General features: G+C 43.9%; 1 protein-coding gene across 1 annotated transcript; it reads right to left on the bottom strand.

Moving 5' to 3' along the window:
* Positions 1–2,742: 2,742 nt before the first annotated feature.
* Positions 2,743–8,848, bottom strand: HTR1B (5-hydroxytryptamine receptor 1B). Its single transcript, XM_074333219.2, has one exon. The coding sequence runs from the start codon at positions 7,007–7,009 to the stop codon at positions 5,840–5,842; it is 1,170 nt and encodes a 389-aa protein (XP_074189320.1). The 5' UTR covers positions 7,010–8,848; the 3' UTR covers positions 2,743–5,839.
* Between the last annotated feature and the right edge of the window lie 3,956 nt (positions 8,849–12,804).

Below are 12,804 nucleotides of genomic sequence, written 5' to 3'. Positions count from 1 at the left end.
CCCAGTCACCAAGCCTTTGTGGACCGCTCTACCACAGCAGTCTCATCATCACACTCGTGAGCAAAAGATACCCTAAAATCTAGTTATGCCAATATGAGATGACCAAGCAAAGGCCAATGTTTAGAATGTTCCCACAGTCAGGGAGGATGTGACTCATGCCTTCATGCATCATTTAAACAAGCCATGTGTAGATTCTTTTAAGCATTTACCATAAATGGATCCCTACATCACCATCTGTTCACTTTAAGTACAGGAAATATTATAAGACCGTTTTGTCATATAGTTAGTAGTTTTGAAAAGGGTTTCGCCTATCTTTTGAAACATGTACAAATGAGTCAAAGGAAATGGACATTTTCTTTTACAAACTATGCTCAGACTCGTGTTAAAAGAGTCTCTGACTCTCTCTCAGGGAGCAATGGAAATCCTAGTATAACCCTAAAATGTGGATGCTGACTTTGAAAGTCCTATTTAACTTTCAAAAACAGATATGTGAAATGGCACATAGAAAACTCCCCTTCGGGGACAATGAAAACGCTAGGGAGTAACAGTTAAGGAAGAATGCAATGGTATGATCTCAATTGTTTTCTCATTTTATATAATACATTTCCTGACACAGAAATTCATCTTTGTGATACATAAGATTATATTCACATTTATATATGCCTGTTTTTAAAGTAAATGCCAAAATTACACAGACTTGAATGTCTACCTTCTGGGAAAAACTGACATAGAGTACACCTTACTTCTGTGCAAAAAAACAGCCCTCTCTTTAAATGGCAAGTGTTTTGCCTTTGAACTATGGATATATCAACCTTAAATCAATGAAATTTTGAAAAACATTGTGATGAGGAAAACAGTGGTGAAATATATATATTTAAGTAAATAATTAATTCCCTTTATTTTGAATATAAATTATCTTCTAACCTCTGACTTTACCCAGTGCCATACTCATCAAAGGTCACAATGTTTTAAACTACTAAGATTTTAGCATTACCCTGAAACTAAAGATGAAGAAGAAAAAAATTAAGCTTTATACATAAAGAAAAACTTTAGGTTTTAGGGACCCTCTGTCCAGATTTGCAGTTCTGAAAAATCTGCTATTTGAAATAAATAATAAGCCCTCTTTCCCTTGGCGTACGGATCTTTGTTTTCACTAAGTCTAGAGACATTAATACCATTTGCAGTGCCCAGGAAGAGGGAATTAAAAGATTTCAAATGGTGAGCACCTGCATCCTCTAAACAACTCAGGGACACTCTGCCCCCTGGTGGACTGTTCACGGATGGGCTTTGATGAAAGTGAAGCTTCGCTTCTCTCACCAGTCCCCTTACAGGCCTCTTCCCTTCTGTAAACTTCAGTAGATGCCTCAGTTGAAATCTTTTGCCCTCATAAATTACACATTAATCTGGGTTAACAATTTCCTTTTATACAATGCAAAAACCCTGGACTACTTAATCACTCCTCCAGAGGAAAATGAGAGTTGATCAACACATTATCATTGGTTATCATGGCTTTGCATGGGAGAGAAAAGAGAAGTGGAAAAATGAGATATCAAGAAAAGATGTAGATGGGGTGAGGGAATTTGGACACTGGGGAGACAGCTGGAAATCTCTAGACAAGGAAGAGGAAGGAGAGATTAACAGTAAATAAGAGGATGCTATGTGAAATGAAATAGTTGGACATTTCCTCTTGGCCACTAGAGCCTATGCAAACCATCTCCCATGTTCCCTTTTGGTCCCTGGTCTGTATGTCAGCCTCTGTAAGTGTGAAAAGTTGCAAACTTCAGTCACTTCCAGTTTAGCCAAGTTTCTCCCATTCTGTCTAGTTTGGTCTTCCCCAGGCGAAACTTTCTCAAATAGCCCTCTATTTCTGTGCTACACAAAATGTATCTACAAGAGAGGCAATGGAGAAAGACTGGCTAAAGAGCAGGTATCATCTGCTGAGAGCCAAAAAGTGTCAGGTATTTTGATAAGTGCTTTACATAGTCTCTAGTCTTTGCAACAAACAAGTAGGCTGCTTTGGAGAAGGAGAACCACACAGCCACAGCACGCTCTATTTGCAATTCAAATCGACAACTTTTGATTCCAAGAGCTATTTTTCTGTGGACTTCTCTGGTGTTCAGATTAATAAGTCTCCTCCTCTTATATCTCCCCGAAGTCTGCTTCTAATCCAATTCCTCCCTTTCCTTTTTCTGTATTTCAAGAACCATATGGTACCTTGAAATCTTACTACCTAGACCAAGGGTGTCAAAACTGCGGCCCACGGGCCAACTGCAGTCCGCAATCCATTGTTAATTGGCTCAGAGCAAATTCCAAAAATATATTTAGTTTACTTAAATAAACCAGGTGAGGCAATACGTACTTCACCTCGAGTGAGTGGCCTGGCTGTTTGTGTATGTTACCGCATATGGCCCTTGGTAAAAAACGTTGAAAAAGGTTTGGACACCCCTGCCTAGACCAAAGACTAAACATTACCTCTAAGAATGCTGATCTGGAAAATTCTTATGACAGTGATCCTGATTTATCCTCTTTGCAGAATTGTGAGAGCATGGTCTGTCTAATTCCTTTTAAATTCTTCCTCAGATATAAACTACATCCCCCAAATCATGGCTGTACATGTCAGTCCACCACTGAATCTTTTATCATCAATTACTCTCTCTGGAAGGCTCACACTCCTAAATGTAACCCAGAATCCAATTAACCGATCTTTCCATAATAATAGAATTACTACCCAAAGCTTTTTAGAACACAAAAAGGACTTTTATTTTATTATTACCTAAATTTAATTTCCAAATACACATTTGTTGAAAGGTGGAATACCAAAGGCAATTTTCAGTCATAACAACTCCATGGAACACATAATCTGAGATTTTACTGCTTGAGTGAATTATAGTCCTCTTAGGGTTTCCTGGTTAAAGAAGATAAAACTAAGATAATAGAGAGAAAAAGTGAAGAACATTGTTCTGTAGGAAACTTGTTGAACTCAGTAACAATTCATTCATGGGTGCAGTGTCCATTCTTAAAAAGGAAACTCTAGAATTCCTAGAAACACAAGACAATATTGGTATTTTGGGATGAGTATACATTCATATATTTGTGTGAAAATTTGTGCAATTAAGCAATATGGAAAATGTCATTTGTTACCACAGCCAATGAAAATGTGTTTTCATTTCTTTGTAAGTGAAACATTTCCATTTCCCATTTTATGGTCTGCAGAAAAGCCATATGTCTAGTTTATGAAACAAACTATGCTATAGACAGCAGTAACTGAAAAGGAGCTTAACATTCTTAACTGCATACCCCTGGGTGAATAATACACTTTGCATAACAATGTGCAATGCTGGATGGTGATTCTAGATCTCTTATAAATACAAGTGTTTGCAAGCTTCTACTTCACATAATATGCCCCAAATCCAGTCAGTTCAGCCAAATAGTCAAGCAAAAATTTAGGCAGGTAACCTACAAAAAAAGGTAAACATTCCCTTAGACTAAATTGACCATACTTTGTTAATATAAGGACACAATCATTGTAAGTGCCAAATAAAGAAATCATTTGTAAGTGACTGTTTCAATTAATTTTTTCCTTCTCAGATGCCTAGAAGTTAACTTAATTGCTTCTTAGGCCCAAAGAAAACACACCTGCATAAACAAACAAAAAAACATAATAACATAAATACTGTGCTTTATGCACATTCTTATCAGTAGTAAACTAGATTTCTCCATAGGCGAAATGACACAAACTCACATACACAAACTTGGGGATACAGCAGAAATACAGGATTATTTAATTTCTAAAATTTTATCTTACTCCAGTGACTGGTGTAAATGTTGATCGAAATTCCCTTTTTTACTTAGTTTATGTGTGAACCTTTGAATAGTATATTATCAAGAGTCATTACTCTAGAGTGAAGGTCTGCACAGTAGGCAGTGTTCTTTAGCTCAATGCATCTATTGTATAACAGTCTGGACTGGGGAGCTTCAAGTCGGAGTGAATTCATTTTATAAAGACAAACTTGCTTCTGCAGACAAAAGGTATCACCTACAGAAAGCTCTCTGAAGAAGGGAGTGTGAATCTTCTTTGGCATATTTAATGTTTCACATATACATTTTTTTTGTGTGTGTAGAGGATCATTCAGGGCTGCTCCTTTTTATTTATATAATGCACTTTTCATCTTTTAGTGTGTAATCTTGCCCTGTGTTGTGGAGTCCTCAGAGTGAATCTGAGAAACAAGTAAGTATTGTTGCAATTTGAAAAGACAGATAAATTTCAAGTATTACTGCTATTATACTCATTGGGGTATCAGATCAGGGGCAAATTTCCGAGGTTCAAAAGTTTGTCAGTTTACTGATTACCTAGTAAGTCTGAGGTTTGGTTCTGTGAGTTACGAAGAAAGCAGACTTAATTTTAGCTTCTCTAAGCTTTTCTAAAGTCCTTGCATGTAGTTTTCTAACAAGCTTCGTTCCTACCCAAACTTCAATAGAAAGTGAAAAGAAACAAGTTTTGTTTTTCTTTAATAGATTTTAGGGTTCTTACTGCATTTTGAAGATTCTTGGAGAAAGGATCTAGCTCTCTTAGTTACTTTATATGTTAGCACACAAAGGAATTACAAATGGGAAGGAGAGTGCAAATGGCTATCAGAAAAAAGTCTCATGCATTTAAAATTTTTTACAAGTCAAAGTATACATCCTCCTATTGCCCCTGATTCCTTAATTGTATAAGAACCATTCCTATTCATCAATCTCCTTTATATCAGCCTCTGTAAGTGGCTGAATGAATTGTATAAAGACTAAATTCTTTATTGAATTGTATAAAGAATAAAGATACTTCCCTTGCTAAGGAGCAGTATGTACTTAATATCATCCATTTAATCGATTGCATTAATAAGAAATAGGGCAGCAGCTTGGGCTGAGTCACCCATTATACCCTCCATTTATGGGGATTTAAATGTGTAAAATGACAGGTACATGAAATTAGGAGGAAAAATAAAGCAATCTACAGACTTTGGCACTAGCACACATAATGCTTTGTTTGAGTTGTTAGAAGTGTGGTTTGACAGTCACTAAATAGGAATTAAAAAAATACAAATCTGCAGAAAACAAACAATCATAGATGTTGGTTCTCATCTTAACACTTCCCATCTCCCATTCCCACCCACCAACCCCATATAGTTTCAATTATACTAAAAATAGATTATCTTAACATCAGAATTTTGCTGTTAACTCTTCAAGGTTTCTCTGTGCCATCCAAGCCACTCATTGGGTTTGAAGCACCAAATCCACAAGTTTCTCCAACCAAGTTTAAATAAACAAAAACTGAAGACTGAAGGATGCCAAAGTAACTGTTCTCAAATGAAGCTGTAACACAAAGTTCTCCCCAAAACACAGGGTATTAAATGTCTAGTTCAAGGACTGCCAGGCTGCATGTATCTGTCTCAGGCATTCTTCAGACAACAACTACATGTACCACTGGTTCTAGAGGGCGTCATCCATGACACCAAAGCAGGGCAGGGATCACCTTTCCATCATGGATTTTTAAAAAGTTGCAAACCCCCCTTGTGATTGGCTGCCGCAGGGTCAGTTGCTGAACCTGGGGTTTGAGGGGAGCAAACGAGCCTCCTCCTCAGCAGGGAAGCTCTATCTTTATTTTGAACAGTTCTCCTTTCAGGGCGCGCGCGCGCTCTCTCTCAGGGCTGTCCTGGCTTCTCAGGATCCATTGCCCTTGCCCAGAAGAGAGCGCCTCACTCCGACCCAGTAACAGTGAAAGAAGAGTCGACCTACCTGTGGAACCAGACACAACATGGTCCCCAAAGGCCGCTTAGGCGACCCCACTGCAATTGACAAGTCAACTTGTGCACTTAAAGCGTATCAGTTTATGGAACGCTTGTTTGAAGTCGTCATTGGACATGGTATAGATAATGGGGTTGATGAGGGAGTTGAGATAGCCCAGCCACGTGAAGAAGTCAAAGATGGCCAGGTGGAACCAGCAGGCATCCTTGCAGATAGGCATCACCAGGGAGATGATGAAGAAGGGCAGCCAACACACAATAAAGGCTCCCAAAATGATCCCCAGCGTCTTAGTGGCTTTGCGCTCTCTTGCGGCCATGAGCTTCTTTTTCTCCAGCAAGGCGTCGGAGACCCGTACTTTGACTTGGTTCGCGTACACCGGAGACCCCGATTCGCTGGGCAGATCGGGAGCTCGCGAGTTAATGGAGGTGACGGAAGACGTGGACCCGGGGGAGTCGGTTATCAACTGGGCTCGGGTCAAACGCTTGCCAGTCTTATTGGGAGTCTGTTTCAAAATCCGGGAGCGGGCTTCTACATAGATGCGGCCGTAGAGGGCGATGAGGAGCAGGGTAGGGAAGTAGAAAGCGCCCACCGTGGAGTAGACGGTGTAGAGGATGTGGTCGGTGTTCACCACACAGCTTTGGCCTGACACGGCTTTGGCCTGACGCCAGAAGAAGGGTGGCAGCGAGATAGAGATGGAGAAAACCCACACCAGCACGATCATGACCGCCGCCCTCTTGGGAGTCCTTTTAGCTGAGTACTCTACGGCATCCGTAATGGCCCAGTAGCGGTCCAGGGCGATGACACACAGGTGCAGAATGGAAGCAGTGCAACAGGTGATGTCCGAAGACAGCCACAAGTCGCAGACCACCTGGCCCAAGGTCCAGCGGCCGGTGACCGCATACATGGAGCTGATGGGCATCACCAGGATGGATACGAGAAGGTCGGTGACTGCCAGGGAGGCGATCAGGTAGTTGGCCGGGGTGTGTAGCTTCCGCGTCCGGTACACCGTAGCGATCACAAACGCGTTGGAGAGCGTGGTGGCCAAGGTGATGAGCGCCAGCAGCACGACCAGTAGTACTTTCCAGGGCAAGGCGATGAATTCCTGGTAAATGTAGCCCTCGGCGCTGCAGTTGTGGGAGGGAGCATTAGAGAGGTTAGCTTGAGAAACCCCAGTCTGGGAGCCCGCAGACGTCGGCGGGACGCACGGAGCGCTGGTTTCCTCCATGTCTTTTCTCGTCCCAGTTCCGGAGCGCAGCTCTCGGGCATGGAACGGGCAAGGGAGAGGACGGAATGACCGCGAAAGAGACCACAGTCTTGTCCCCTGGTTGGTTGCCAGTTAGTTCCGCGGGTTCCTCATTACTCCTCTACCCCGGTTCCCAGCTGTAACTAGAGGTCAAGGGCGCGGCAGCCAAGGCAGGCGAGCGCGTCACCTTCACTTCCAGTGCGCTTTGCGCTGCTGCCGGGTCTCTGGCTGCTCCTCTCCACTCCGGGTCTTGCTAAGCACTGGCCCACCGAGCCCCACTCGGCTCCAGCTTCCACCCGGGCGTCTAGTAGAGGGTGATGTATTGCTTGAGAAGGGAGCATTAGCCAGGTGTGGTCTCTTACCCCAATTGCTCGGGACTGAGCGTCTCCTAACCCAGACGCTCCTAGATCTGCAGAGTCGGCCCGCAGGAGTTTTCTAGCTGTTGAGACCAAAGCGTGCAGGCCAGCGTGGAGTCCTGGTCTTGCATTCCCGCCCCCCACCCCTCCCCAGGCTGTGGCAGTTTCCTGCCGCGACTGCGGCCGCCAGAGTTGGGTGGGGTGAAGTCTGGGAGCCGCGCTGTGCCGCGCCTCTCGCTGGAGCTCTGCCCTTGCTTCTTTTCACGCGCTGGCTACTCGGGCGAGCTGTCCCGCGGAGACGGGGCCGCACGAGGGGGAACTCCGGGGCTAGGGCTGCGGCTATTCGTACCGCTTTGCGGCCGCGGACACCTCGGACTCACGGGCACCGCTCGGAGTCAAGCAGCTGAGCGCACTGGTGTGGGGTACCTAGCGCGGCACGCAGGGAAGGGGTAGGTTTCTGCGGAAGCCCAAGGGAAGCGGCGTGCGCCAGCCTGGGAGGAGCATGTGAGCCGCGGATCGGATGGGCTCCTTTTATAGAGTACAGGTCCGGTCCGCCCAAGGCGTGCAACTCTTGCAGTGCGGCGCGGCGCGGCGAGTGAGGATGCCGGCTCCCCATCACCTTCCCCCTCGTCTTACTCCCTCCCTCTTTTCCTCCCGCCTGGTTCCCTCCTTGGCCAAGAAGCTCCCGCCGGGTCCTACCGCCCCCTCTTTCCACTTCCCACCCCCTGGATCCCCTTCCGATCCTGACACCCAGGTGCCGCAGTTTTGGCGGAGAATGGGGATGAGGGCGTCCTGTCCTTGCCTCTGTCGGATTCGGAGCTTGCTGCGCTCCGGTCCAGTTCGACCCACGCTCTCAGCTGGGGGCACAGGCACAATCCCTGCGTCCCCCAAACCCCGACAGACCAGTGCTAGGTGGAGCCAGCCCTACCTCACAGCTCTGGAATTTTATCCAGCCCTCTGGCCACACCCAGGTTAAAAGGAGGCGCCAGTCATATTGCCTTAGAAGAAAAAGGCCAACAGTACATTTCATACTTCGGGCATCGTCATACTTAACTCTTGGTACAATACCAACTAATTTTTCATATATCTGGTTTTAGAAATATGTGCTTTTCTTTCAATCCCTCCCCTTTAACTGTTAGTCAACAAGAAAAACAAAAGCTGTCTGCAGAAATGCAAAAGTATCACAAGCAGAGGCTCACTGTTGTGAAATTAAACCTTTCTCTCCGCCCTCCTGCTCCAGCCTCAGCCACTCAACAGTTCACTACCTTTGGAAAATAGTTCGCAGTGAACACTTGCCTTCCACAACCTGCTTAGAAAAAAGGTCATTAGGATTGAAAAAAACACACAAAACAGCAACAATAAAATCAACGGCTCTGGGGCTCTGGGGCCATGGCCACCAGCTTCTCCTTCGCCTTCAAGGACTACTTCCGGGATCCACAATATGCGGCACCAAGCAATGCCAACCAGTGGGTCCCATGAGCCCCCTAGCAGATCCTCTTTGTTCAGATCCTCCTCCAACCTTGACAGATGTAAGGTAGAAGTACAAATCAGAGAAAGTTTAAAGGAAAAGTGCAATGTATTTTCAGTCCGGAAAGCTAAGCGATCCCAACTATGAGTTACCAGGGTCTACCTCAGTGTTGGGCAGGTAGAATGCGTCCAATAAACAACAACGACAACAAAACCAACCCCACTACATTGTTATTGATTTCATCGGGTTAAGTGTAAGCATATTTTAAAGAGTATCATTCTGTCTAGAGCTGGAGATTATCTGGCACATCCATTCAGTTTTAAAAGAATAATTCAGATCCTTTGAAAGAAGAGCTTTTTACCCAAGCTGACACAACCCTAACCCAATTTACTTTAATTCCCCATTTCTAAGCCAGGCAGGCAGGCCAAAATAGAGTGCCTAGTCTGTGCCGGGAATTCTGGGCATCAGGTGTATAATGGCCAATGGGGTAGAGACCCAGCCCCGATTTTCAAAGAGTTTGCATTCTAGAAGAGGCAGAAAGACAATAATCATATGAACAAGTAAAAAAGTAACATGCTTTCATGTACTGTTAATTGTTATAAAGAAAATAAAACACATTCATGCATTATGAGTGAGGGTACTCTTTGAACTAGGTGGCAGCTCTCCAAAGACATCCTCTGGATGCATCTGGGCTGCCTGTAGTCACGCTGAGGAAAAAGGCACCAACGGCTCTTCCCTCTGATTCCTAGCATCCAGCTCTGCTCAGGTAATATAAAACCTCACTGCACAACATTTTAAGGGGTCCTGCCCATCCTTCCATTCCAGCCACCCACATCAGTTGTCCACCTAGACTGCAACTTTCTCTTAGAAACCACAGCAGAGAGAAGCAAAGCAGGCGAACCTAAACCACTAGGTGGGGGCGTTGGCCAGGATGGAGCAAAAAGTGTGTGTGTGTGTGTGTGTGTGTGTGTGTGTGTGTGTGTGTGTGTTTGCAGTGAGGGTGTGCCAGAAAACAATTTTCCTGCTATTTTAGGGAAGCAGGCAAGATTCGAAAGAATGGTTGAAGGGACGCTAGGCAGAGGAAGACAGAGTGGAATGTTACAAGCTGCAGGCAGCCTTTTAGTTTTCAATTTCTGTTCCAGGAGCATGCAAAGGAGAAAACTACTTGCTCCTTCTAGGATTTGGCTTCAGCGATGGGGAAACCTGTGGCTTTCTCCAGCCACGTTATTACTGCTTTACAGAGTGGAATCTGCAAAATCTAGGTGGAGTTTGATCCTCCACCCTCTGACCCCCGACTTTGGTTAAGACTTCCTTGAACACACCCAACCATCAACCGACAGGATTTTGACAGTTTAGAGAACCACTTTTCATTAATTTGTTACCGCATTTCACTCACTCCTTTTGCACATTAAAGGTATATAAAATGTAGGTATTTTCACATGGGTGCGTGCGTGTGAAACAGTCAAGAGAGCAGGAAATCTTTAAAGTTGTCCCTGCCTGGGTTGGCCCTGCAGAAGACCCGCCCCTAGGCGCGGTCCCCAGCTGCGCTAGAAGGAACCTCCGCTAAAGTTTTTTGGGAAATTTAGCCCAGAGAGACAGCCGTAGGGGAAAGAACGGAACAGGGATCGAGATGGGGCATCAGGGCACAGCAAAAGTTAGCTGGAAGCAAATAAGCTCCTGTTTAACTACCGCACACAATACTGCGCATTAATGTGCGCCCCTCATCAGCTTCACCCGGCTGGATTTTTAGCAAAAGCTGAGGAGGGGGAGGATAACGCTAGAACCCCAGCGAAGCTTAGATCAGACGCGAAGACTGACCCCGTGGTGAGCTGCACAGGGACCCGAGGAGCGTCGCGCCGCAGAGACCTCGCCAACGCTAGAAAGATACTCATGCTGCTGATGCAGTGAAATGCGAGCAGGCACAGACTTCCAAATTTGCAGCTCGGCGCTAACCAGACCCAGCGCTGTGGACTCCTCCTTCACCTCTAGGAAACCACAATAGACACCTCACAGAACCTGGTGCAACCGAACTCTGCCTCGGCTGGAAGCCAGCCAGCCCTCTGGTCTGGGCCACTCACTCGAGTCGTGCTTGCAGCATCCCTAGAGTCTTCCCTGCACTTCCCAGAAAGTGCCTCTTAAGACAGGTCTAGGCACAGGAGAAAGAAAGAACCTGCGAATTTATCATTGCCTTGCTGAAATAAAATAGCGGGACCCCTCACGCTCTAGTGGCTTTGCCCCTCTAATAAAGGGAAATGCAATCTCACACCCTCTATCCCCACCACCTGAAAAATTTGCAAGCAGTCCCTCACCACAAAATGTGGGGACCTGACAGCTATAGCTACTTTTTATTGCAAGTCCTGCTTCCACAATCTATGGCCACTGTTTATGTTTTTTGCTTGGTTGTTTGTTTTTGTTTTTTAGCTCCCACCCAGGAAATGGGCAGACCTTGAGCTCTGTACATCCTCATATGTAGGTTTAGCCCTTTGCTAGGTTCCTCTTATATTTCCTCCAGTAACTATTCTTTAAAAGCTTATCGATAATAATGAAAGTAGTCTTACTTTTATCTTGCTTGATGAAACTGTGGAAATGTTCTGATAAAATAACATTTGCATACGTACATACAGATGTATACATACAATTTTTGCAGACAACTTCCAGAGGTTACAGACGCTGTGAGGCTCAGGTTCCTCTTGATATTCATTGACCCCATACTGGGCCTTTGACTTGGTATCTGTGTTATGGTACTTACCCTGTTTCCCCGAAAATAAGACCTAGCCAGACAAGCAGCTCTAATGCGTCTTTTGGAGCAAAAATTAATATAAGACCTGGTATAATATAATATAATATTATAGACTGGGTCTGATATTAAAGTAAAATAAGACTGCGCCTTATATTAATTTTTGCTCCAAAAGGCACAATAGAGCTGATTGTCCGCTAGGTCTTATTTTTGGGAAAACACGGTAGTAGAAGAGCTAGTTCCCAACTTAGGTCTCAATCACATATTTCCTGGCTGAAGACCTAGGTTTTAGAAGAAAATTTCTAACCTGAAACAAAGTTATAAGCACAGGTTACACAGGGGATGGGTGTTGATTTTTTTCTTCTTGGAAAAACAATGGGATGTCACAATAATAAGAAATTTTTGGATGGAAAAACAATGCCAATAAATCCACCAAACTTAGAAACAACTTGCTACTTTAAGTTGGCAGCATCATTAGGCAGCTCTGTTCAAGATGAAGTCTCTCTGGAAAAATCAATTCAAAGAATATAATAGTGAAGTTGTCCACTGGCCTAAGGAAAGAAGCAATAGAAATTGGGTTTTGCCTGATGTTCAACTAAGAAAAATTGCATTGTTCTGTGTGATTAGTCCCAGTCTTGCAAAAAAACAAAAACAAAAACAAAAAAAAAAAGCCAAGCTGTTTTATTGTTTCTTCACCTTTAATTAATGAATAACAATCATTATCGTTTATAGACCACTATGTACTAAGCCTTATGCTATACATTCCACATGCATTTGCTCATTTAATTCTTATAACAACTCTAGGAATTATTATCATCCTCGCTTTCTGGATGAGGAATTTGAAACTTAGAGAATTCAAGTAACTGCCAATGTCAGACAGCTGGTAGGTTATAGAACTGGTTTTCAAATCCAAATCTCTCTAATTTCAAGGACCAGCTCTTTACCAATGATTTACACTGAGTCAGCCCCATAGCTGAGCATTGGCAGCCCTTTTCAAAATCCTGTCTGTGGCTTTATTTCTTCTCACCTGTGAGGTAACATCACTGCTCATAGCTATTTAATTCTCTAAAATAATCTTTGTTATGTACCAATAAATTAAAGATTTAAAAAATTGTATAGCTGTAACATGTTAAATACAGTGACATTACCTGTTCTCCATTTTTTGCCATGTTAGTTAGAATATAAGTTAGAAAAATAACCTAAAAAAAAAAAATGG

The sequence above is a fragment of the Rhinolophus sinicus genome, chromosome 2 (assembly GCF_057876585.1).
Source record: "Rhinolophus sinicus isolate RSI-liver-muscle chromosome 2, RSI-T2T, whole genome shotgun sequence".
NCBI classification, from domain to species: domain Eukaryota; kingdom Metazoa; phylum Chordata; class Mammalia; order Chiroptera; family Rhinolophidae; genus Rhinolophus; species Rhinolophus sinicus.
The sequence above is the reverse complement of the archived record's forward strand: the minus strand, read 5'-3'. Positions and strand labels throughout refer to the sequence as shown.

Bases quoted from the DNA above. Each gene is read 5' to 3' on its own strand.
- HTR1B (XM_074333219.2), bottom strand. From the start codon at position 7,009: ATGGAGGAAACCAGCGCTCCGTGCGTCCCGCCGACGTCTGCGGGCTCC.